Below are 26,695 nucleotides of genomic sequence, written 5' to 3'. Positions count from 1 at the left end.
ATGATATGGAAAGGCTCACAGCTGTCTATATAAGGTCCCACAGTTGACAGTGCATGTAAGAGCAAAAACCAAGCCATGATGTCGAAGGAATTGTCCGAAGAGCTCAAGGACAGGATTATGTCGAGGCACAGATCTGGGGAAGAGTACCAAAACATTCAAGGTCCCCAAGAACACAGTGGCCTCCATCATTCTTAAATGGAAGAAGTTTGGAACCACCAAGACTCTTCCTGGAGCTGGCCGCCTGGGCAAACTGAGCAATCGGGGGAGAAGGGCCTTGGTCAGGGAGGTGACGATGGTCACTCTGACAGAGCTCTAGAGTTCCTCTGTGGAGATGGGAGAACCTTCCAGAAGGACAACCATCTCTGAAGCACTCCCCCAATCAGGCCTTTATGTTAGAGTGGCCAGATGGAAGCCACTCCGCAGTTAAAGGCACATGACAGCCCGCATGGAGTTTGCCAAAAGGCACCTAAAGGACTCTCAGACCATGAGAAACAAGATTCTCTGGTCTGATGAAACAAAGATTGAACTCTTTGGCCTGAATGCCAAGCGTCGTGTCTGGAGGAACCCTGGCACCATCCCTACGGTGAAGCATGGCAGCATCATGCTGTGTGGATGGGGGACTGGGAGACTAGTCAGGATCGAGGGAAAGATGAACGGAGCCAAGTACAGAGAGATCCTTGATAAAAAAACGGCTCCAGAGTGCTCAGGACCACAGACTGGGGTGAAGGTTCACCTTCCAACAGGACAATGATCCTAAGAACACAGCCAAGACAACACAGGATTGGCTTAGGGACAAGTCTCTGAATGTTGTTGTGTGGCCCAGCCAGAGCCTGGACTTGAACCCGATCGAACATCTCTGGAGAGACCTGAACATAGCTGTGCAGCTTCACTCCCCATCCAACCTGACAGAGCTTGAGAGAATCTGCAGAGAAGAATGTGAGAAACTTTCCAGATACAGGTGTGCCAAGCTCTTAGCATCATACCCAAGAAGACTCAAGGCTGTAATCGCTGCCAAAGGTATTTCAACAAAGTACTGAGTAAAGGTCTGAATACTTATGTAAATGTGATATTTCATTTTTTTATGGGGTATTGTGTGTAGATTGACGAGGGAAAAAAACTATTTAATCAGATCTATAATAAGGCTGTAACGTAACAAAGTTTGGAAAAAGTGAATGAGGCTCAACATTTTCAGAATGTACTGTATGTTATCAAGTGTGTGTATGCCTGTGTCTGTGTCCATGTGTGTGTGTCTCTTCACAGTCCCCGCTGTTCCATAAGGTGTATTTGTATCTGTTTTTTTAAATCTAATTGATCTGCTTGCATGAGTTACTTGATGTGGAATAGAAATCTATGTAGTCATGGCTCTATGTAGTACTGTGTGCCTCCCATAGCCTGTTCTGGACTTGTGGACTGTGAAGGGACCTCTGGTGGCATGTCTTGTGGGGTATGCATGTGTGTCCGCATTCAACATGTCAATACCTCTCACAAATACAAGTAGTGATGAAGTAAATCTCTCCTCTACTTTGAGCGAGAAGAGATTGACATTCCTATTATTAATATTAGCTCTCTGTGTACATTCATAGGCCAGCCGTGCCCTGTTCTGGGCCAATTGTAATTTTCCTACGTCCCTCTTTGTGGCACCTGACCACACGACTGGTTAGTAGTCCAGGTGCGACAAAACTAGGGCCCGTAGGATCTGTTTTGTCGATGGCAGAGTTGCACTTTATTATGGACAGACCTCTCCCCATCTTAGCTACTATTGCGTCAATGTGTTTTGACCATGACAGTACAGTCCAGGGTTACTCCAAGCAGATTAGTCTCCTCAACTTGCTCAATTTCCACATTATTCATTACAAGATTCAGTTGAGGTTTGGTGAATGATTTGTTTTTTAAATATTTAGGACTAACTTATTTCTTGCCACCGATTCTGAATCGGACTGCAGGTCTTTGTTAAATGTTGCAGTGATTTCACTTGCTGTGGTAGCTGACGTGTATAGTGTTGAGTCATCAGCATAAATTGACAAACAGGCTTCACTCAGAGCCAGTGGCAGGTCATTAGTAAAGATTGAAAAAAGTAAGGGGCGTAGACAGCTGCACTGGGGAATGCCTGACTCTACCTGGATTATGTTGGAGAGGCTTCCATTAAAGAACACCCTCTGTGTTCTGTTAGACAGGCAACTCTTGATCTACAATATAGCAGTGAATGTAAAGCCATAACACATATATTTTTCCAGCATGATAATGTCAAAATCTGGACTGAAGTCTAACAAAACAACTCCCACAATATTTATATTGTACATTTCTCTCATCCAATCATCAGTCATTTGTGCAAGATCCACACATGCCGAATTAACCTTTCCTATAAGTGTGCCGAAAATCGGTTAATTTGTTACTGTGAACTAGCATCGTGTCTGGTCAAACACAGTTTTTTACAAAAGTTTTTTTTATGGGTTGGTAACAGGCTGATTGGTCAATTGTTTGATCCAGTAAAGGGTGCTTTGCTGATCTTGGGAAGCAGAATTCATTTTGCTTCCCTCCAGTCCTGAGGGCACACACTTTCTTGTAGGCTTACGTTGTTGCCTGTGAAGCAGGAAGCTGCCCTGCTGTAGATGATTATGTTGTATTGCTGAGTCTAGAAGAAAAAGAAACGCACACCTATTTAGGCGAGGTGCTGGCTAGTGGAGTAGAAAACTTAAAAATAAAGGAGAGCCGCACACTCTAGGAGCGCAGATGCAAAAATGTAATTACCAACGTTTCGACAGCCAAGCGGTCTTCATCAGGGTATAATCACAAACACTGTGGGGTGACTCGTTTATATAGTGTCAAAAGACACACAGGTGTCTGTAATCATGGCCAAGAGTGGCCTAATATCATTGGTTAATTCTCAAATATTAAAATGGCATACAAAGAGCAGCATACAAAAAACAAATGGATAGCATAGGATCATAGATTCATTTTAGACTACACAAGCTTACAAACAATTACAATGGCAAAGTCACAATAATCACAAGAATGGCTTCAGATCAAAGTCTACGTTGAGACCGAAGGGAGCAAGGGTCTTTAAGTTAAAGATCCAGGCAGCCTCTCGTTTTAACAATAAATTACCAAGGTCACCGCCTCTCCTAGGGAGGGTGACATGTTCGATGCCAAAAAAGGCAGAGACGAAATCGAGTGGCCTGCCTCCAAAAAGTGGGTCGCAACTGGGTAAGTCAAGTTTTTGCACCTAATGGTGCTATGATTCTCTGAGATACGTACTTTTAATTTGCGCTTTGTTTTACCCACATAATTTTTACCACAAGGACAAGTTATAAGATAAATAACTGCCTTAGTGGAGCACGAAATAACACCTTTGATTGGGATCGATTTCCCTGTTTGTGGGTGTTTGAAGGATCTGCATTTATAAGTGCCATTGCATTGAGCACATCGCTTTGAATGGCGGGTAGTTAGAATGCAAGAATGCGTCTTTTTGCGAGACTGCCCATGAAAAAGGTCATGTCTCGGTTTGTTTTGAATTTTCTCAATGGCAATATTAGTCTGATCATTTTTGTACACCCTCTCCTTGAACTTTCTTTGCGTCTCAGCCATATTTCTGTCGAAATCTGATTGTTTTTTGCAAATCCTTTTGATTCGACAGAATTGGCTGTAGGGCAAACTATTTTTCAAGGGAAGTGGGTGACAACTGTCCGCCCTCAACAAACTGTTAAGATCACTAGGTTTCCTGTAAAGATCAGTGTATAGAACATTATTTTCACACAAGATCAGAAGATCAAGAAAACTGATTTGACGTGTATCAGATTGCATAGTAAATCTCAAATGTTCAGAACAGGAGTTAAGAAAAGCAAGGAACGCCTGGAGCTGTTTTGCATCACCCCTCCATAGAACAAAAATATCATCAATATACCGTTTCCAAATAATGTTAGGCAAGAAAACATTTTTGAGAGGATTGAAAATAGACTGTTTCTCCATGTAACCCACAGACAAATTAGCATAGTTAGGAGCCATGGGGGATCCCATAGCAGTACCCTTTGTCTGAATAAAGAAATAATTTAGAAACACGAAATAGTTATGTGTGAGTACTGCTGTATTGCTGAGTCTACCTTTAAACTGGACTGTATTTCTAGAGCGTCATGATGGGCCCAGACAAATATAAGACAGACAGTGTAATATGGTAATACTGTAGAAAACAAGTCATATGTATTGACACTTTCATTCATCCTCATAGCGCAATGTTTAACTGGTACATAAGCAAGTGTGCTCTATCTGAAAATAGTAAACAGCTATGATCATATACAGACCAGAACTGTATATCTTTGTGATTATGAGGAGTAGAATAGCCTTCCTGTACATAATAGGATGTATTGATTAAACTGTAAAAAAAAATATACAGCTGAGAGATACATCTGTACATTTGAGTGTTTTTTTTTGTTTGTTTTATACATTGAAACTGTACTTCTCCTCTTCACATTGTCACAGTCTGTCCTTCACCATGTGTAACGGCACATCTTTTAGCTTCACTTCAGAAGGGCAGTCTTGTGCAGCGTATTTCAATGTTTTGTCTTTAGTGTTGAAAGTTTGCCATTAGTGCCTGCAAGGCGAACCCGTCAGACTGGCTGCTGGTCCGTTCAAGGCCATTTCACTAAGTCCCAAAAGTCTACGCCGCCAGAGGTTCAGTGGTCCACAGTGACCAATTCAGTTCACACAAGCCAGGTGCCAGACCAGTGGTTCCCAAACGGTTTTGTTCCATGACCCACCAAAGCCCTTTAGAATTCTTGAGATACCCTCAAGTTATTCCAAACAAGTTTCCAGCTCAAGTACTATCTTAACCCAGTAAGATTTGTCAGTGATCTACCAGTGGGATCCTCACACACACCACTTTAGAAATACTGTGCTAAACCATCTAATTCAACTTAAAAAGATTCCTCGTGCTGGTATTGAAGATGAGATAGTGAATTTGGCAATGTGTCAAGGCTAGCGATGGAGAGTGGGGACTCAACACACCAATGTCTAGTTATGCCAAATAGTGAAGGCCGCTTAGCAGGCTTGGACAATGGCAGGGTTAGCTGCAGTCGTTAACTGTTGAATCAGGTGCGCAAGTGAAAGCCTGGGGACACTGTGGCCATCCTGGGCCCCTGGTCTCTTCCTGACCTCTAACCCCAACCGTCAAGAGGGTTTAACATCCAATAACCTTTACGTAGGATATTAATGTGTGTTCAGGTCAATTTAAAAAAAATGAAGTATTTTAAAAAACTGTTTTAATGCTCCAAAAAATGTGATAGCTTAGAAGTGATAACATGTCAAATGTGTTGATCTTACATATGGAGAAATGACAAAAGCCAACAGGTCAAAATAGTTGTCACTAGTAAACAAACATTTGGAAGCGTGGAAAACCGTGTGGGTGATACTTTCTCACTCTTGCATTTGGCAGCATCCCCCCTCTTCATCTTCTATCTCTTTCTTCCTCCATCTCTCACAGGCAGTTCTTGTCAGGTAACTCGCACGGCTGTGAGTCTCTGCACTCTAGAGCTTTGCTCAGCCTGCGTGGGAAGTACACCATAGCTTTGTGTTCCTCGTAGCGGTCAATGTGTTTGAGGTGGACCACCATGTGCAGAGCGTAGGCCAGGACCAACAGCAGGATCAGAGAGGTCACCAGGCCCATCAGGATGGCCGGGGTCAGGAAGTTGGCACAGTCGCTGGCAGACGCAAACTTGTCAGACATGACGTTGAACGCCTGGATCTGCGGAGAGGAGAGGAAAGAGGGAATATTACAAGCTGAAGTAAAACAAATAGATAGCTAAATAAATCCGTCAATCAGTCAATAGAAACGGCCCATGCCCCATACCTGGAAGTCAGTGAAAGTGATGTGCCAGTTAGCTGAGGTGCCGGTGTGTGAGCTGGGCACCAGAAGGGTGTCATATTTGTGCTGACTGCTGACATGCTGGCAGTGGTAAGAGGAGGTGGCGGGGGCGTACACCTCACTGGCGTTGAACGTAGCTTCATGGGTCCAATTGTAGTGGATGTGGACGCTGTCTAAGGTGAACCAGTTCTGCCCTGCTGACTCGTAGAAAATGTTGGACATCTGCAGCCTGAGAACAAGTCCCCTGAGATCCTCCACATCTCCAAACTGTAGCGAGAGCCTGTGTACAAACACAGAGTATGTTGATTGAAAAGGACCGGGCCTTTAGTGGGTAAATCCTTTGTGAGATATGCAGTGCTCATCTCATTGTAACAATATTCTTCTCCATGAATTGAATGTAATTTTTTAAAATGTAATTCAAGTTCTTTGATAACTACATACAACACCCTATGAAAGTGACGCATTCCTACATCATACTTCCGTATCATGTCCCGTAGGTCGTGTTCCCCTGCTCAGATGTTGCATGCATCAACCAATGGTTGCATGCCATGCCATAGACTGTGCAATCGGGCACCAGATTGCTATAACATATGACGTGGTAAGCTGATACATAAAATACTTAGCCTGGCGTTGTAAGATCTGGCATGTATCAGCAACACCTGGGCAGAGGACTGCGCCCAAAATCACCTGACTAGACTTCAGGATTATAACGTAAAATTCCAGAAAACCAGGTAATTAGAGTTATGAATGTATATTCGTAATTGTGTATTGATTTAGTATACCCAATGCCTTTTATTAAAATATTTGACGCTCAAGAACTAAGACACATTGTTGAAAGTTAGAAAAATCTAATGTGGACTACAAATCAGTGTGTCTGCTTGAGCTGAGGACTTGCAGAACGGTAAGAACCTGCTGGTTACAAGCCATTTGAAGTATTTATGTTAGATTATGCTGTGGGGTTTGGCCCCACATTATCATGCCTTTGTCAATGCAAATTTGAGGCTCAGTTGCACATCGTACACAACTCAAGTACATGATTTACAGTACTTACGTAGCCTTCTCCTTGGTGCAGATGGAACCCTTGGTGTCCACAGGGGCGTTGGGTCCAAAGGTCTTCTCCGTCAGGTCTACGAATGTGTGGTTCTGGTAGCGGATGGCCAGGCGCTTGGCCTTGAAAAGGATGCAGGTCTTGCCGTTGTAGGCCACGCTCAGGGGAGAGTAGGGCCCGTGGACGGGGGACTGGAGCAGCTTTCTCTTGCCCTTGCCATGGCCATGCTGGTTGAGGTGGTGCCAGCCATGCAGCTGCAGAGAGGAAGGATGGAAGGGATATTGACCAATTATATAATTGATTGGCAATGTCACACACTTTGGCTGTGCCTACAGAGGAAGCCTAATTCTGATATTTTTTTCACTAATTGGTCTTTAAATCGGGCAAAATATCAGAATTGGGCTGTCTGTGTATCCTGTTATCCAGGTAGTAATTGTTAAAAGAATTTAACTTATTTTGGTCGATTTAATTAGCCTATACTGAACAAAAATATAAACGCAACAATTTCAATGATTTTACTGAGTTACAGTTCATCAGGCAATTGAAATAAATTAATTAGGCCCTAATCTACAGATTTCAAATGACTGGGCAGCTATGAGTGTGCCTGGGAGGGCATAGGCCCACACACTGGTGAGCAAGGCCCAGCCAATCAGAATAAGTTTTTCCCCACAAAAGGGCTTTATTACAGACAGAAATACTCCTCGGTTTCATCAGCTGTCCGGGTGGTTGGTCTCACACGATACCGCAGGTGAAGAAGCAGGATGTGGAGGTCCTGCGCTGATGTGGTTACAAGTGGTCTGCGGTTGTGAAGCCGGTTGGACGTAATGCCAAATTCTCTAAAATGACAATGGAGGCGGCTTATGGTAGAGTCTATTAACATTAAATTCCATGGCAACAGCTCTAGTGAACATTCCTGCAGTGAGCCTGCCAAGTGCATGCTCCCTCAACTTGAAACATCTGTGGCATTGTGTTGTGTGACAAAACTGACAATTTTAGATTGGCCTTAAACCTCTCTGGGATATGTGGGTCCGGCCAAAATCCAGTGAAAATGCAGAGCGCCAAATTCAAATAAATTACTATAAAATGAAACTTTCATGAAATCACACATGCAGGACACCAAATTAAAGCTACACTTGTTGTGAATCCAGCCAACGTGTCAGATTTCAAAAAGGCTTTTGGCGAAAGCAAACGATGCTTTTATCTGAGGATAGCACCCCAGTAAACACAATCCTATTTCAACCCTCCAGGCGCGACACAAAACGCAGAAATAAAGATATCATTCATGCCTTACCTTTGACAAGCTTCTTCTGTTGGCACTCCAATATGTCCCATAAACATCACAAATGGTCCTTTTGTTCGATTAATTCCGTTGATATATCCAAAATGTCCATTTATTTGGAGCGTTTGATCCAGAAAAACACAGGTTCCAACTCGCGCAACATGACTACAAAAGTTACCTGTAAGCTTTGTCCAAACATTTCAATCGACTTTTGTAATACAACTTTAGGTATTTATTAACGTAAATAATCGATATACTGGGTTCAATACCGGAGGAAAACAAAGTGTAGCTAGCTTTCAGGCCTCTAACAAAGGGTACACTTCCCTCGAGCCTCATTCTGAACAGTGCTACTTCTTCATTTCTCAAAGGAAAAGCCTCAACCAATTTTTAAAGACTGTTGACATTCAGTGGAAGCGATAGGAACTGCAAGAAGGTCCCTTAGAAATCTCGATTCCCAATGAAAACACATTGAAAAGAGAGTGACCTAAAAAAAAAAAATCTGAATGGTTTGTCCTTGGTGTTTCGCCTGCCAAAAAAGTTATGTTATACTCACAGACATGATTCAAACAGTTTTAGAAACTTCAGAGTGTTTTCTATCCAATTCTACTAATAACATGCATATCTTAGCTTCTGGGCCTGAGTAGCAGGCAGTTTACTTTGGACATGCTTTTCATCCGGACGTGAAAATACTGCCACCTATCCCAGATAAGTTAATTTCCCTAGGACAAGATGCACCTGTGTATTGATCACATTGTTCAATCAGCTTCTTCATAAGCCACATCTGTCAGGTGGATGGATTATCTTAGCAAAGGAGAAAAGCTCATAAGGATGTAAAAAAATTTGCACACAAAATTTGAGAGAAATAAGCTTTTTGTGGTTATGGAACATTTCTGGGATGTTTTATTTCAGTACAAAAGCTGAAGAACATTCGCACGTCCAGGTACTTTCTGCAGGTGCTGGAGTTGTAGGTGAACTCATGGAAAATCAAAAGGAAAATGCCGCACACAGTATGTTGAGCTTGTGGATCCAGAAATATTCCCTTTGAAGAACTTTCCTCTCAATGTCCCTTCCCCTGCGTGTTTCTATTCCAGTGTATCTCAGAGAACTAGTAGGATGTCCAGCTTGTAGAAATAAACAGCAACTGGGTTTTTTTGTAACACCTGTACGAATATTGTTGCGGTGCTCACTGATCCGGGTCTTAAGGCTTTTACAGGTTTGGAATTTGCCTTTATTTTGTTATTACGAAACCTAGTGGCCACTTGTGGGTTTGCTATTTGATGTGTATTTAAAGGGTTAAAGTCAATATTGCGTGAGTTGAACTCCAATTAGAACGTAGTTCGAGACAACTCGGAAATGTTCGACCTCCGACTTCAGTGCGTTTAACTGTTTCACCCATGAGTTCCAAATATCTCTAACGGTCGCACTAGCATGAGTTTATTTATGCGAGTGATGTACAAATTCACTCACTGTTCCAAAATGTGATTGTTATGCAATTGAAAAATTAACCTGCACTGTCCTCAAATCAAGGCACGCTGCCTGCTAATTAAATCTCGGCTATGCTTCAACTTGTCAATTTCAAATAATTTCACTCAAGGACATTCAGAGACTTGTCTCAAAGCCACTCTTGCATTGTCTTGACTGTGTGTTTAGCGTTGTTGTCCTGTTGGAAGGTGAACCGTCACCCCAGTCTGCCAGGTCGCAGTTGTAAATGAGAACTTGTTCTCAACTGGTCTTCCTGGTTAAATAAAGGTGAAATTAAAACATTTTTTCATCAAGGATCTCTCTGTATATCTCCATTCATCTTTCCCTTGATCCTGACTAGTCTCCCAGTCCCTGGCGCTGAAATAAATCACCACAGCATGATGCTGCCACGACCATGCTTCACTGTAGAGATGGTGCCTGGTGGCCTACAGACGTGATGCTTGGCATTTAGGCAAAATAGTTCAATATTAGTGTCATCAGACAAGAGAATCTTGTTTCTTCTAGTCTGAGAGTCCTTTATGTGCCTTTTGGCCAACTCCAAGCCATAAAGGCCTGATTGGTGGAGTGCTGCAGAGATGGTTGTCCTTCTGGAAGGTTCTCCCATCTGAACAGAGGAACTCCGATGTCAGTGACCATTGGGTTCTTTGTCACTTCCCTGACCAAGGCCTTTCTCCCCTGATTGCTCAGTTTGACCGGGCGAGTCTTGGTGGTTCCAAACTTCTTCCATTTAAGAATGATGGACGCCACTGTATTCTTGGGGACCTTCAATGCTGAATAACTTTTTTGGTACCCCTCCCCAGATCTGTACCTCGACATAATCCTGTCTTGCAGCTCTATGGACAATTCCTTCTACCTCATGGCTTGGTTTTTGCTCTGACATGCACTGTCAAATGTGGGACCTTATATAGACAGTTGTGTGCCTTTCCAAATCATGACCAATCAATTGAATTTACCACAGGTGGACTCCAATCAAGTTGTAGAAATATCTCAAGGATGATCAATGGAAACAGGATCCACCTGAGCTCAATTTCGAGTCTCATAGCAAAGGGTCTGAATACTTATGTAAATAAGGTATTTCTGTTTTTTGCAAACATTTCTACAAACCTGTTTTTGCTTTGTCATTATGGGGTATTTTGTGTAGATTTCTGAGTATATCTTTTTTTGTATAAGGCTGTAATGTAACAAAATGTGGAAAAAATGGAAGGGTCCAATTTGTAAGTCGCTCTGGATAAGAGCGTCTGCTAAATGACTTAAATGTAAATGTAAATGTCTGTGTACTTTCTGAATGCACTGTAGAAGTAGTCAATTTCACTGTTGCTTCCAATTTCCATTTGAGGCTTTACTAAGTTGGACAAAGAGAGCCCAAGAATGTCCCTGTATTTCCCCAGATCAAGTATGCAGACATTTGTGCATCTCCAGTCAGAACAGAACCTGAACTAACTTTTCCCCCTGGCACATTTTCCAGCTGGCGCCCGCATTGCCTTCATTGTTGTTTTCCTTAGTAACAAAAACTTTGGACATGTGTGTGTTCCCATCAAAGTAAGTGCCTTATTACATTATCATTATAGTTTCTGTATATCGTGTTGTTGTTTCTACTGTAGCACACTGTATACAGTATATGTACGGAGCATAATATATTTACTGTTTTATTCACGTTTTCAAGTGACAAATCATGCATTCTGATTGTTGCATAGATTGTAATGGACACATATAATGTGTGTAAATATATTAGCCTCCGCCGTATACACAAATGTGTCCGGAAGTTGATGGGTTTATTGATCCCCTCGCCACTCTCTGGAAGCCACACCCTGAGTTTCGTCAGCAACACGTGAAAATGGAGGGCCCTGCGAGCGAGAGGCTGGTTTGGGATTCACCATAGGACTACTGTAAAAAAAAACTGTAGACTAGAGAATCTGAACAGTGTCCTCTTGGGGGAGATATGATACTAAGATGCACAGGATCAGAGAGAGAGAGAGAGAGCTATATAGAAAGTGAGCAAGAAGAAGGAGAGGGAGAGCGAGATCTACCTTCAGTAATCTTCTGAGTGGGGCTTCTTTAGTGGGCACATAACCCTGAGTCTCCAAGCTTATTCCATCAAGACCACCTGACACACACAAATAAAACAGTCAGATACTATTTGGCTCAAATATATTTGCTTAGAAATATACTCCCTAAATTGACATTTTACATTGATTCTTCAAGCTTTGTGTGGGCAGTAGTTTGTAAAACGATACTGCATACACGTGGCTAAAACAGGTTTGATTGCATCAGGCCCATAGTCATGTTAAATGTGAGACATGGTTTGTTACTTACCCGCTCTGATTCTCACAGCTGGGTATGGGACCTCTGTGACGTAGTCTTCTTCTGTGCTGTAGAGAGAAGAGGAAAAGATTCAAAAGATGCAGCTACATGTCTGTGCACATTTCCTCAGAGTTGCCGGAACAGGTTCCGAAACAGCACACGTCTGTCTGTATAGGCAAGATATACTAACAGTGGCCAACATATGTTCTACCCAGTTGACAACTCAGCGTAAAGTCAACATTGTGAGTGAACTTGCTTGGTTTGCTTTTATCTGTGGTTTGAATTAGGCCTACTTTATATTGTGGAGCAGTGCCTGGGATGTGGGTTCCTCGGCATACACATCACGGACAAACTGAATTGGTCCACCCACACAGACAGCGTTGTGAAGAAGGCGCAGCAGCGCCTCTTCAACCTCAGGAGGCTGAAGAAATTTGGCTTGTCACCAAAAGCACTCACAAAATGCACAATCGAGAGCATCCTCTCGGGCTGTATCACCGCCTGGTACGGCAACTGCTCCGCCCACAACCGTAAGGCTCTCCAGAGGGTAGTGAGGTCTGCACAACGCATCACCGGGGGCAAACTACCTGCCCTCCAGGACACCTACACCACCCGATGTCACAGGAAGGCCATAAAGATCATCAAGGACAACAACCATCCGAGTCACTGCCTGTTCACCCCGCTATCATCCAGAAGGCGAGGTCAGTACAGGTGCATCAAAGCAGGGACCGAGAGACTGAAAAACAGCTTCTATCTCAAGGCCATCAGACTGTTAAACAGCCACCACTAACATTTAGTGGCTGCTGCCAACATACTGACTCAACTCCAGCCACTTTAATAAATGGGAATTGATGGAAATTTATGTAAAAATGTATCACTAGCCACTTTAAACAATGCCACTTAATATAATGTTTACATACCCTACATTACTCATCTCATATGTGTATGTATATACTGTACTCTATATCATCTACTGCATCTTGCCATCTTTATGTAATACATGTATCACTAGCCACTTTAATCTATGCCACTTTATGTTTATATACCCTACATTACTCATCTCATATGTATATACTGTACTCTATACCATCTACTGCATCTTGCCTATGCCGTTCTGTACCATCACTCATTCATATATCTTTATGTACATATTCTTTATCCCTTTACACTTGTGTGTGTATAAGGTAGTAGTTGTGGAATTGTTAGGTTAAATTACTCGTTGGTTATTACTGCATTGTCGAAACTAGAAGCACAAGCATTTCGCTACACTCGCATTAACATCTGCTAACCATGTGTATGTGACAAATACAATTTGATTTGATTTGGGTTAATTTATATAGGCCAACACTGATAGAATTCACCATCTTAACACCTACCTAACAGGTATCAGACAGACACGCTGTTTGATAATGCCCCGATCAGCTAGCTTTGATAAAATTATCTTAATTATTTCCTCTGGGGTCGGTATCCATCTGGGGCATATAATACCCCAGTCTGGGGCATTTTTGTGTTGTACTCACCTGCTGTTATCAGAGAGTAACCTGCCAATTTGTGTTTGTCCACCTGGCTCAAGGCCATAGGATTGGGATTCCGAAAGGGACTGCCAGAGAGGCACACATGGTTCAGTGGTCACCCTAGTCCTAGTGAGCTGGAACAGTAACTGTTGTTCTGGGGTAGTTGAAGGGTCTGGGTCGGTTATCTCTGGTGCTGCTACCCAGGTTAAGGAAGCCTTTGCCTGGCATAGATAATTGCTGGGCTGTTGTTCAATTCAAGGACAATTAACAGTCATTCAAAAAGCTGTGTATATGTGTGCACACTAAGCCCAGCCGTTTGTTCCTGTGCCAGTTCAGCGAGGTCAGCACCACAGGGATGGTGAGCCTGTCACATGGGGCCGGGATGCTGAACAGTCCCTTTATATAATCAAAGCCATCCTTGGCTCACCTCACAGACAGAGACAGGGACACATACGTATGTACACACGCATGTTCACACACTCGCAACACAAATGGGCAGACACACACATGCACGTTACTCTTTTCTCTGTATATATCTGTGATGTCGCTCTTGCTGCTTGTGATTCTCTGATCTAGTTTCGTTGGTGGAGTTTAAACACTTGAACGAAGTATATATCATAGAAGAGTGTAATTGTTTTTAGGCCAGCTGTTTTTAGTCAAGATGTTTGTTTTTAATTTAATATGTAATTTTTGTACTGCATGTGTGTTTATAGTTTTGTTTAATGTTGTGTTAGTGTATGTAAGTTGTGTTGTCTGAAACGTTGTTCCTCCTGCTGCTATTGGACCAGGTCTCTCTTGGAAAAGAGATATTATCTCAATGAGAAAAAACCTGTATAAATAAAGGTAAAATAAAAAATAAATAAAAAAATCCACCTCTATGCAGACGACACTATTCTGTATACATCTGGCCCTTCTTTGGACACTGTGTTAACAAACCTCCAAACAAGCTTCAACGCCATACAACACTCCTTCCGTGGCCTCCAACTGCTCTTAAATGCTAGTAAAACTAAGTGCATACTCTTCAACATATTGCTGCCCCGCACCCTCCCGCCCAACTAGCATCACTACTCTGGACGGTTCTGACCTAGAATATGTGAACAACTACAAATACCTAGGTGTCTGGTTAGACTGTAAACTCTCCTTCCAGACTCACATCAAACATCTCCAATCCAAAGTTAAATCTAGAATCGGCTTCCTATTTCGCAACAAAGCCTCCTTCACTCATGCCGCCAAACATACCCTCGTAAAACTGACTATCCTACCGATCCTTGACTTTGGCGATGTCATTTACAAAATATCCCCCAACACTCTACTCAGCAAACTGGATGTAGTCTATCACAGTGCCATCCGTTTTATCACCAAAGCCCCATATACTACCCACCACTGCGACTTGTATGCTCTCGTTGGCTGGCCCTCACTACATATCTGTCGCCAAACCCACTGGCTCCAGGTCATCTATAAGTCTTTGCTAGGTAAAACCCCGCGTTATCTCAGCTCACTGGTCACCATAGCAACACCCACCCGTAGCACACGCTCCAGCAGGTATATTGCACTGGTCATCCCCAAAGCCAACACTTCCTTTGGTCGCCTATCCTTCCAGTTCTCTGCTGCCAATGACTGCAACGAATTGCAAAAATCACTGAAGCTGGAGTCTTATATCTCCCTCTCTAACTTTAAGCATCAGCTGTCAGAGCAGCTTACCAATCACTGTACCTGTACACAGCCATCTGTAAATAGCACACCCAACTACCTCATCCCCATATTATTTACCCTCTTGCTCTCTTGCACCACAGTATCTCTACTTGCACATCATCATCTGCACATCTATCACTCCAGTATTAATGCTAAATTGTAATTATTTCGCCTCTAGGGCCTATTGATTGCCTACCTACCTACTCTTCTACATTTGCACACACTGTACATATATTTGTCTTTTGTGTTATTGACTGTAAGTGTAACGAATCTCCTCTTCGTCTGAGGAGGAGTAGGAAGGATCGGACCAATGTGCAGCGTGGTAAGTGTTCGTCATTTTATTAAAATGCACTGAACACTAAAATACAAAATATCATTCTTTCTATCATTTATCTTTGTTTCATAGTTATAGTTTATTTTTTATTTAGTTTAGTCACATGATTTCTCAATTTGCAGTACGTTTGCCAATCGGTTGGGCTGCCAGATGTATTTGCTATACCTTTTGTCTCATCCCTCTCAACCATACCATTTTTCAGTTCCTCATCAATCCAAGGAGGTTTAACAGTTTTTACAGTCATTGTTTTAAATGGGTGCATGATTATTAGTAACTGGAAAAAGCTATTTCACAAATGTGTCAAGTGCAGCGTATGGTTGCTCCTCATTACACACCACAGACCAGCAAATATTCTTTACATCATCAACATAAGAATCACTGCAAAACTTATTGTATGACCTCTTATACACTATATTAGGCCCAGCCTTTGGAACTTTGGTTGTCCTAGATATGGCTACTATATTGTCTGGATATCTATATATTGTCTGGATGTCTATATATCTGGATACTGCTATAAAGCACATTTCTGCACCATTAGTAAAGACGCGATCAATACATGTTGATGATTTCATTCCTGTGCTATCTGTAATTACCCTGGTTGGTTGACTGACAACCTGAACCAGGTTGGAGGCACTGGTTACAGTTTGAAGTTACTTCTTGAGTGGGCAGCTTGATGAATGCCAGTCAATATTTAAATCACCTAGAAAATATACTTCTCTGTTGATATCACATACATTATCCAGCATTTCACACATATTATCCAGATACTGACTGTTAGCACTTGGTGGTCTATAGCAGCTTCCCACCAGAATGGGCTTTAGGTGAGGCAGATGAACCTGTAGCCATATTACTTCAACAGTATTTAACATTAGATCGTCTCTAAGCTTTAGAGGAATGTGGTTCTGAATATAGACCGCAACACCGCCCCCGTTGGCATTTCTGTATTTTTGGTAGATGTTATAACCATTTATTTCTACCACTGTTGTCAGGACCCGGTGCGAGAAACAGTCACTAATAATCGTCAGAACCCAGAAGATGAGGCAGACACAGCAGTACTAGAGATGGTGGTTTAATTAAAGAACAAAATCTTCAGGCAAAGAAACTAAATCCACAATGTCCAAAAATAAAGCCAAGAGGCACAAAATGGAAATCCTCCAAAATACAAAAGAAACTCCACAAAGTGGTAAAAAACAGCAGGGAAAAAACAAACCTCAAAAGACTACTCAAAATATACACAAGAACTAAACCAGAGAACCTCTGGAAAATCCAATAAAAGAAATATCTGTAAAGAACAAGGCTTGGGCTGAGGCTGGGTGCTAACTTACAAACACTGAGCAAGGAACTGAGGAACACACAGGGTTTAAATACTAACAAGGGAATGACCTACAGGTGCAAACAATAATTAGAGCAAGAAAAACAAAAGGTACAAAAAAGGTGCAATGGGGACATCTAGTGACCAAAACCCGAACAGTCTTGGCCAAAACCTGACAACTGTATCATCTAAGGTATTATCTAAGTGAGTTTCAGGGATAGTCCGAATATGAATGTCATCTGTTACGAGCAAGTTATTGACTTCATGGACCTTGTTTCTTGTATGTTAATATGGGCTATTTTTTGCACTTTTCTGTGATTCTCGATTGATTTGAATGATTTACTGGGAAGCTTATCAGAAGTAGACTTACTCATGCTATTCATATTGGAGCTGATAGTGCAGGGTGAGCTGCACAAAGTGTTCTTGCTACTAGGGCACACCGCCTCAGTGATCCGGTAACAGTGTAACTCTGTTTCATAGGCACATGTTTACTGCATACAATTAGCTGTAGGATCAACAGAGGCATTCAGGGCAGTTAGGGGGACATAAATTAAGTTACTTACACTGTGTCTGAAAAGCCCCTGGGATAATGTACATTTGATGCAGCATTATGACGACTCATTGTCACAATGGTAGGGATTAGCTGAGCTGGGCCTGGGTCATGGATAAGTCATTGTCTCAACGCAGCCTTGAAATGCGTGGACAGAGTCCAGGAGCCAAGATGATTTGGATGGACTCCGTCATTCCTGTAGAGTATCTTCTGTTTCCAGAAGGCATCAATGTCATCTATTAAAGTGATTCTGACAGAAACCATAAACACTCCCAATTTCATTAAATCGTCCATCAGCAATGTTCCCTCAAAAATGTTTTGTCACTGAGCAAATTTGAGGTCTGCTGAGCGCAAACTTGAATGTTGTGAAAATGTGCCACTTCCAGTGCGTGTCTACTGTGAACACTGTGGATGTATCCGCTTTGAGTTACAGGTTCAGACAGTGGTCAAGTAGGCTTCTGTGGCTATTTGATCATAATGTAGGGCTACCAGAGTCGCCTACCATCAAAAACAATGGAGGAAATGTGTCTCATAACATTTTAACGTGGATTCAGCCTACAGTAGAAGCCAATGTGTGGTGTTCAATGTAAGCCTACATTCCATGAGACTTCTGGAAAAAAACATGCAGGGCTTGACATTAACCTGTTTATCCACTTGTCCTTCAGACAAGGAGGTGAATGAAAGTTTTATTTGAAGCAAGAAACCACTTTACAAAATAAATTGCATTATTATTCCCATGCCATTATTACAGAGAATCCGACAAATTATGCTGCTGGCTATTGGCTACTTAGCTTTTTCAAAACGGTTTCAAAATACAACACCCTTTTAGACAACAAAAAAGATGTCTAGGAATGTACACGTGTTGTGCGTTTGTAGGAAGCAATCACTTCCTCGTTGCTGACTACAAATGATCTATAACTCACTAACTAGCAAAGAACATGAACAAATGGGAACACGTGGCCACATGCAGCTCTCGCTGTGATCTCAAAACAAGTACATCTACTCATGACCGCTCATACTATAAACACAGTCCACTTCAAAGTGAATGGCACAGTTCCATATATGGCAATGGTCTATTTGCACATAGGCCTACTGCAGCCCACACAGTACCAGTCAAAAGTTTGGACACCTACTCATTCAAGGGCTTTTCTTTACTATTTTCTACATTGTAGAATAATAGTGAAGACATCAAAGCTATGAAATAACACATATGGAATCAGGTAATAACCAAAAAAGTGTTAAACAAATCAAAATATGTTTTATATTCTTCAACGTAGCCACCCTTTGCCTTGATGACAGCTTTGCACACTCTTGGCATTCTCTCAACCAGCTATACGATGTAGTCACCTAGAATTTCAATTAACAGGTGTGCCTTGTTAAAAGTTCATTTGTAATTTGTTTGAGTCAATCAGTTCTGTTGTGGCAATGTAGGGGTGGTATACAGAATTGTAGCCCTATTTGGTGAAATACCAAGTCAATATTATGGCAAGAACAGCTCAAATAAGCAAAGATAAATGACAGCCCATCATTACTTTAAGACATGAAGGTCAGTCAATACGGAACATTTTGAAGGTCAGTCAATCAAGAACTTTGACATTTTCTTCAAGTGCAATTGCAAAAACCATCAAGCGCTATGATGAAACTGGCTATCATGAGGACCGCCACAGGAAAGAAAGACCCAAAGTTACATCTGCTGCAGAAATTGCAGCCCAAATAAATGCTTCACAGAGTTCAAGTAACAGACACATCTCAACATAAACTGATCAGAGGAGACTGTGTGAATCAGGCCTTAATTGTTGAATTGCTGCAAAAAAAACACTACTAATAGACACCAATTATAATAAGAGACAAGAAACACGAGCAATGGACATTAGACCGGTGGATTTTTGGTTCCAACAGTCGTGTCTTTCTGAGATGCAGTGTAGGTGAACGGATGATATCCGCATGTGTGGTTCCCACCGTGAAGCATGGAAGAGGAGGTGTGATGGTGTGGGGGTGCTTTGCTGCTGACACTGTCAGTGATTTAATTATAATTCAAGGCACACTTAACCAGCATGGCTACCACAGCATTCTGCAGCGATACGCCATTCCATCTGGTTTGCGCTTAGTGGGACTATAATTTGTTTTTCAACAGGAAAATGACCCAACACACCTCCAGGCTGTGTAAGGGCTATTTGAACAAGAATGAAAGTGATGGAGTGCTGCATCAGAGGATCTGGCCTCCACAATCACCCGACCTCAACCAAATTGAGATGGTTTGGGAGGAGTTAGACCGCAGAGTGAAGGAAAAACAGCCAACAAGTGCTCAGCATATGTGGGAACTCTTTCAAGACAATTGTTAAAGCATTCCAGGTGAAGCTGGTTGGGAGAATGCCAAGATTGTGCAAAGCTGTCATCAAGGCAAAGGGTGGCTACTTTGAAGAATCTAAAATACAAAATAGATTTTGAGGTGTTTAACACTTTTTAGTTAGTACATGATTCCATATGGGTTATTTCATAGTTTTGATGTCTTCTCTATTACTCTACCATTTTCGAAAATAGTAAAAATAAAGAAAAACCCTTGAATGAGTAGGTGTGTCAACCTTTGACTGGCACTGTAAGTATTCAGACCCTTTGCTATGAGATCTCAAATGTACTGGGCCATACGCACTACCCTCTGTAGCGCCTTACTTTCAGATGCCGAGCTGCTGCCATACCAGGCGTTGATGCAACCAGTCATGATGCTCTTGATGGTGCAGCTGTATAACTTTTTGAGGATCTGGAGACCCATGCCAAATCTTTTCTGTCTCCTGAGGGGAAAATGTGTTTTCGTGCCCTCTTCACAACTGTCTTGGTGTGCTTGGTCAATGATAGTTTGTTGGTGATTCTGACACCAAGGAACTTGAAACTCTCAATCCGCTCCACTCCAGCTCCATTGATGTTAACGGGGTCCTATTCAGCCCTCCTTTTCCTATAGTCCACGATCAGCTCCTTTGTCTTGCTCACATTTGAGGGAGATGCTGTTGTTCTGGCACAACACTGCCAGGTCTCTGACCGCTGACTCACATGCTGTCACATCGTTGTCGGTGATCAGGCTGTTGTGTCGTCAGCAAACTTAATTATGGCGTTGGAGTTGTGCTTGGCCATGCAGTCGTGGGTGAAGAGCGAGTACAGGAGGGGACTAAGCATGCACTCCTGTGGGGCCCCAGTGTTGAGGCTCAGCGTGACAGAAGTGTTGTTGCCTACCCTTACCACCTGGGGGCGGCTGTCAGGAAGTCCAGGATCCAGTTGCAGAGGGAGGTGTTTAGTCCCAGGGTCCTTAGCTTAGTGATGAGCTTTGAGGGCACTATGGTGTGGAACGCTGAGCTGTAGTCAATGAACAGCATTCTAACGTAGGTGTTCCTTTTGTCCAGGTGGGAAAGGGCAGTGTGGAGTGCAATAGAGATTGCATCATCTGTGGATCTGTTGGGGCGGAATGCGAATTGGAGTGGGTCTAGGGTTTCCGGCATGATGGTGTTGATGTGAGCCAAGACCAGCCTTTCAAAGCACTTCATGGCTACCAACGTGAGTGCTATGGGACACTAATCATTTAGGCAGGCTACCTTTGCCTCCTTCGGCACAGGGACATTGGTGGTCTGTTTGAAACATGTAGGTATTACAGATTCGGTCAGGGAGAGGTTGAACCTTTCAGTGAAGACATTTGCCAGTTGGTCAGCGCATGCTTTGAGTACACATCCTGGTAATTTGTTTGGCCCCGCGGCTTTGTGAATGTTGACCTGTTTAAAGGTCTTGCTCACATCGGCTACGGAGAGCGTAATCACACAGTCGTCTGGAACAGCTGGTGCTCTCATGCATGCTTCAGTGTTGCTTGCCTCGAAGCGAGCATAAAATGCATTTAGCTCGTGTGGTAGGCTCATGTCACTGGGCAGCTCGCGGCTGTGTTTCCCTTTGTAGTCCGTAATATTTTTCAAGCCCTGCCACGTCCGACGAGCGTCAGAGTAGTAGGATTCAATGTTAGTCCTGTATTGACGCTTTGCCTGTTTGATGGTTTGTCTGAGGGCATAGCGGGATTTCTTATAAGCGTCCGGATTAGTGTCCCGCTCCTTGAAAGTGGCAACTCTAGCCTTTAGCTCAGTACGGATGTTGCCTGTAATCCATGGCTTCTGTATACCATATACCATTTAAATAAAGGGTTGATTTGATTTTGCCCTTCCCTAGGTAATCGTTCCTCTTGAAACTCTAAAAGCTACCATTCTACCTTTTGTATGATCGCTCTCTGCTATCCTTTAGTTGCACCTGAAGAGCCAAGCAGAAAAGGAAAACTCATTCACAAGTCAGTGAGCTCAGAGAGCAGAAAAGGAAAACACATTCACACGTCAGTGAGCTCAGAGAGCAGAAAAGGAAAACACATTCACAAGTCAGTGAGCTCAGAGAGCAGAAAAGGAAAACACATTCACAAGTCAGTGAGCTCAGGGAGCAGAAAAGGAAAACACATTCACACGTCAGTGAGCTCAGAGAGCAGAAAAGGAAAACACATTCACATGTCAGTGAGCTCAGAGAGCAGAAAAGGAAAACACATTCACATGTCAGTGAGCTCAGAGAGCAGAAAAGGAAAACACATTCACACGTCAGTGAGCTCAGAGAGCAGAAAAGGAAAACACATTCACACGTCAGTGAGCTCAGAGAGCAGAAAAGGAAAACACATTCACAAGTCAGTGAGCTCAGAGAGCAGAAAAGGAAAACACATTCACAAGTCAGTGAGCTCAGAGAGCAGAAAGAGCAGTTTCAAGCTTTTGAAATCTGAATATTAACAGAAACCATTAGAATCCTCATAACAACCAGAAGTCGTTCTCAATGCAGTATTGACTGTCATATAGTGAATAAAACTGTAATGTTATTATGTACCGTTCTCTATTCTCTTCTTTTCTCTCCTCTCTCTCTCTCTCTCTCTCTCTCTCTCTCTCCTCTCTCCTCTCTCTCCCCTCTCTCCTCTCTCCTCTCTTCTCTCTTTCTCTCGTTCTCTCTTTCTCTCTCTCTCCTCCCCTCTCCATCCCTCTATGTTGTTCCTCCTGTCCTCTCCTCTCCCATCCCTCTATTTTGTTCCTCCTCTCCTCTCCTCTCCTCTCCTCTCCTCTCCTCTCCTCTCCTCTCGTCTCGTCTCGTCTCGTCTCGTCTCGTCTCGTCTCGTCTCGTCTCGTCTCGTCTCGTCTCGTCTCGTCTCGTCTCGTCTCCTCTCGTCTCGTCTCGTCTCGTCTCGTCTCGTCTCGTCTCGTCTCGTCTCCTCTCCTCTCCACTCCTCTCCTCTATTTTGTTCCTCCTCTCTTCTCCTCTCCTCTATCCCGTCCCTCTATTTTGTTCCTCCTTTCCTCTCCTCTCTCCATCCCTCTATTTTGTTTCTCCTCTCCTCTATCCCATCCCTCTATTTTGTTCCTCCTCTCTTCTCCCCTCCTCTCCTCTATCCCATCCCTCTATTTTGTTCCTCCTCTCATCTCCCCTCCTCTCCTCTATCCCATCCCTCTATTTTGTTCCACCTCTCCTCTCCCATCCTCTTCTCTATCCCGTTCCTTCTCTCCTCTCCATCCAATCCCTCCATTTTGTTCCTCCTCTCTTCTCCCATCCTCTCCTCTATCCCGTCCCTCCTCTCCTCTATCCCATCCCTCTATTTTGTTCCTCCTCTCCTCTCCTCTCCTCTCCTCTCCTCTCCTCTCCTCTCCTCTCCTCTCCTCTCCTCTCCTCTCCTCTCCTCTATCCCATCCCTTTATTTTGTTCCTCCTCTCCTCTCCTCTATCCCGTCCCTCTATTTTGTTCCTCCTCTCCTCTCTTCTATCCCATCCCTCTATTTTGTTCCTCCTCTCTTCTCTTCTCCTCTCCATTGTCCTGGCCTCATTTACCTGCTCTCTGTCAGACAAAGAGAGCGAGTGCTGTCCTGTACAGACAACAGCTGTGTGATCAATGAGAAATGTCTGATTTAACGCTAAATTACAGATAACCATACAGTCCCTGGCCACAGATTCACCAACTTTTTTACAGCATCTGTATCAGATCTGATGCCTTGTGTATTTACATAGCGATAGCAAGAGAGACAGAGATATAGAGAAAGGAAGGGAGAGCGAGGGAGAGCAAAAGAGATCAGCCTACCAGCATCCCTGGATTCGTACACCCCCCTCCACTCCACCATCTCTCACACACACACACCCCCACACACACAGAGGGTATTTACCTTCTCTCCAGGAGTGCAGGCACTTGATCTAAGGACAGGGTGGGCTGGCTGAGGGCGGACAGCAAGGCAGAGAAGAGGAATACGTGTGCAGCCATTGAGACAATGAGAGGAGACTGCCGCTGGTGAGCTCCCCTTCATAATCTGCTCTCCCTGCATCGTCAGCCGCTGAGCTCACTGACAAACAGCCTCGGAAGCCAGTCACAATGCGGAATAGGGGATCAGTTTGAGTCATACTTATACAGCCCCTCCCTCCACCTCTTCCTTCCTTCTCCCTTCTCTGTCGTCCTCCCTCTATCATGTAAGCATAGCTTCAGGCAAACCCTAAGTATAGACAGTGGCTTATTATTTTTCCCCGCTCATCTCATTATACCTATTCTCGCCCAATAATGTACATAAAACGTACATAAACACACACACAAGCCACACACACGCACGCCGCACACACACACAAACACGCACGCACGCACACAAACGCACACAAACAAACAGAAGAAAAATCACATGGGAATATCAAGGTTGGATTAATGTTGACATTATTTTACAGGGAGGGGAAAAAAGCCATGAATGCATGACCTAGATCCACAGTGAGTGTGCTGCCACTATAGCTGCATTCGTTCACCTGATCTATGTGTTGTTGTGAGCACAGGAGGCCCGGGGCAGAGGAAATTGTCCACTGAGGCTGAATATGTGTATGATAGAAACAGCTGAACAGCTAACCCACTCGGCCAAGCTGGTCTCAGAGCAAACCGTATTATATTCTACAAAAAAAAATGTGCCACAAAAATATAAATGCAACATGCAACATGCAACATTTACAACGATTTGACTGAGACACAGTTCATAGAAGAAATTCAGACAATTTAAATTAATTAATTAGGCCGTAATCTATGGATTACACATGACTGGGCAGGGTCACAGCCATGGGTGGGCCTGGTAGGGCATAGGCCCACCCACTTGGAAGCCAGGTCCACCCACGCACCCCGCTCCCTCTCATCAGATGATCCTGCAGATGAAGAAACTGGATGTTGAGGTCCCGGATTGGCGTGGTTACACGTGGTCTGCGGTTGTGAGGCCGGTTGGATGTACTGCCAACTTCTCTAAAATGAAGTTTGAGGCGGCTTATGGTAGAGAAATGAACATTAAATTCTCCGACAACATCTCCGTTGGACATTTCTGCAGTCAGCATGCCAATTGCACACTCCCTCAAAACTTGAGACATCTGTGGCATTGTGTTGCGTGACAAAACGGCACATTTTAAAGTGGTCTTTTATTGGTCCCAGCACAAGGTGCACCTGTATAATGATCATGCTGTTTAGTCAGCTTCTTGATATGCCACACCTGTCAGGTGGATGGATTATCTTGGCAAGGGAGAAATACTCACTAACAGGGATGTAAACAAATTTGTGCACAAAATGTAATGAGAGAAATATGTTTTTTGTGCATATGGAACATTTCTGAGATCTTTAGTTTCAGCTAATGAAGGATTTGACCAACACTTTACATATTGTGTTTATATTTTTGTTCATTATAGTATAATATGTTACTTTAAGTTAGGTTTTATTTTATTACATATTGTACAATATAATACGATTTCTAGGATGTATAGTATCCTATGTCTTGACCGCATTTGACCTGTTTAGTATGATATGGGTCATTCTTGGGCTGCGGTAATATATATACATATATATATTTTTTTACTAAAATAAATGCATTTTCTGAACACCCCACAACATTAACTACATATTAAACCTTAAAGAAAACATATTTTCCCACCTCAGGCATTAAAGCGCTTCATTATTGTCCATTTTGGTCTGATATGGAGACCATTTATCTTCAACCCCGTCACAGACAACATGGACGTTGTCTGAATAGGATTATAAAAGATACTTGTTATAAAAATCAACATTTCCCTAATGCTCATGTGTCGCCCAAACCAATTCAATTATTATACATATAAAATGCATGTAAAATCACAGAATTTTGCTATATTAAACCCTGAAATAGACATTCAGCGTGCTCATCATTTAAATTTAAAAAAATGCTTTCAATTCAGAATTTTAACATAAATCTAATCTTCTTGGGATCGTCCTGAACATTTCAGACTGAGCTCAGAAAACATTAAATTCATATTTATTCATCTTTGCCAAAAGTTCAGCATGTCATCAAACTGTAGGAACATTTTCCAAAGGCATGTAGAATGTCAGAACAGCTGTAACTACAGCACCAGTGTCAGCATGATTATCCTTCTTCTCTGGAGCACCATATTCATTCATTCATGGTTTTCTTCCTGAGAGTCTGGCCCACACATCTCTCTCAACCTCTACGTGGCGGGATGTCACACGCTGGTGGGGGTGGAATCATCTCAAGGACTTCATCACACTGATGCCATGGATGTCGTCTCGAGAAGGCGACATCCTACACGATGCATACATTTCACTTGTACACTCATTTCATCCGTGCCGAGGATGTGCCGAGGAAGACGCCTGGATAAAGGTCATCATCGTATTCCACTACCCACCACTGCTCAAGACGACATGGATTTCTCCACTGGATTTCGTCCACAGGTTGTGGATTTCCCTCTTTGGCTGGCTGTTCTGGAGCAGCCAGGACCTTCTGCCTGAAACTGAAGTGCTGTGTGTTAAAGCATGTACAGTTTAGGTCCTTCTATGTTGATCAAAGGCAGCTGACATCACGAGACATCAGCTCACCAGGAGCATGGGTGATAACCTGGTGTATTCTCATGATGGAGGGCACCGCTTTTATCGGGCTTGGCATCGTCTCCGTCGCACGTTCAACATTCGGCACTCCTCACAAAGAACAGCTTCACCGATGTGTTTGTCTCACGGAAGGCTTTGTAAAGCTCCTGTGCATCACTGATATCACAGCCCTTAGTCACCAACCTGTCCACCGTTCTCTTCAGCGTTCCTCCCGCACCATCGGGAGCCACTTTTCCATGGCTTGACTCAAAAAAGTTCCAAAGTACATTTACATTACATTTTAGTCATTTAGCAGACGCTCTTATCCAGAGCAACTTACAGTAGAGTGCATACATTTTATTACATTATTATATATTTTTTCATACTGAGACAAGGATATCCATACCGGCCAAACCCTCCCTACCGGCCAAACCCTC

The 26,695-nt window shown here is 43.0% G+C and overlaps 1 protein-coding gene across 1 annotated transcript; it reads right to left on the bottom strand.

Moving 5' to 3' along the window:
* Positions 1–2,722: 2,722 nt before the first annotated feature.
* Positions 2,723–23,773, bottom strand: LOC139559533 (V-type proton ATPase subunit S1-like). Its single transcript, XM_071375615.1, has 6 exons — positions 23,563–23,773; positions 11,977–12,032; positions 11,691–11,767; positions 6,906–7,156; positions 5,840–6,134; positions 2,723–5,734 (listed from the first exon to the last, which is right to left on the bottom strand). The coding sequence occupies exons 1-6, from the start codon at positions 23,655–23,657 to the stop codon at positions 5,468–5,470; spliced, it is 1,041 nt and encodes a 346-aa protein (XP_071231716.1). The 5' UTR covers positions 23,658–23,773; the 3' UTR covers positions 2,723–5,467.
* Between the last annotated feature and the right edge of the window lie 2,922 nt (positions 23,774–26,695).

This window comes from Salvelinus alpinus, chromosome 30 (assembly GCF_045679555.1).
Source record: "Salvelinus alpinus chromosome 30, SLU_Salpinus.1, whole genome shotgun sequence".
In the NCBI taxonomy this organism is placed as follows: domain Eukaryota; kingdom Metazoa; phylum Chordata; class Actinopteri; order Salmoniformes; family Salmonidae; genus Salvelinus; species Salvelinus alpinus.
The sequence above is the reverse complement of the archived record's forward strand: the minus strand, read 5'-3'. Positions and strand labels throughout refer to the sequence as shown.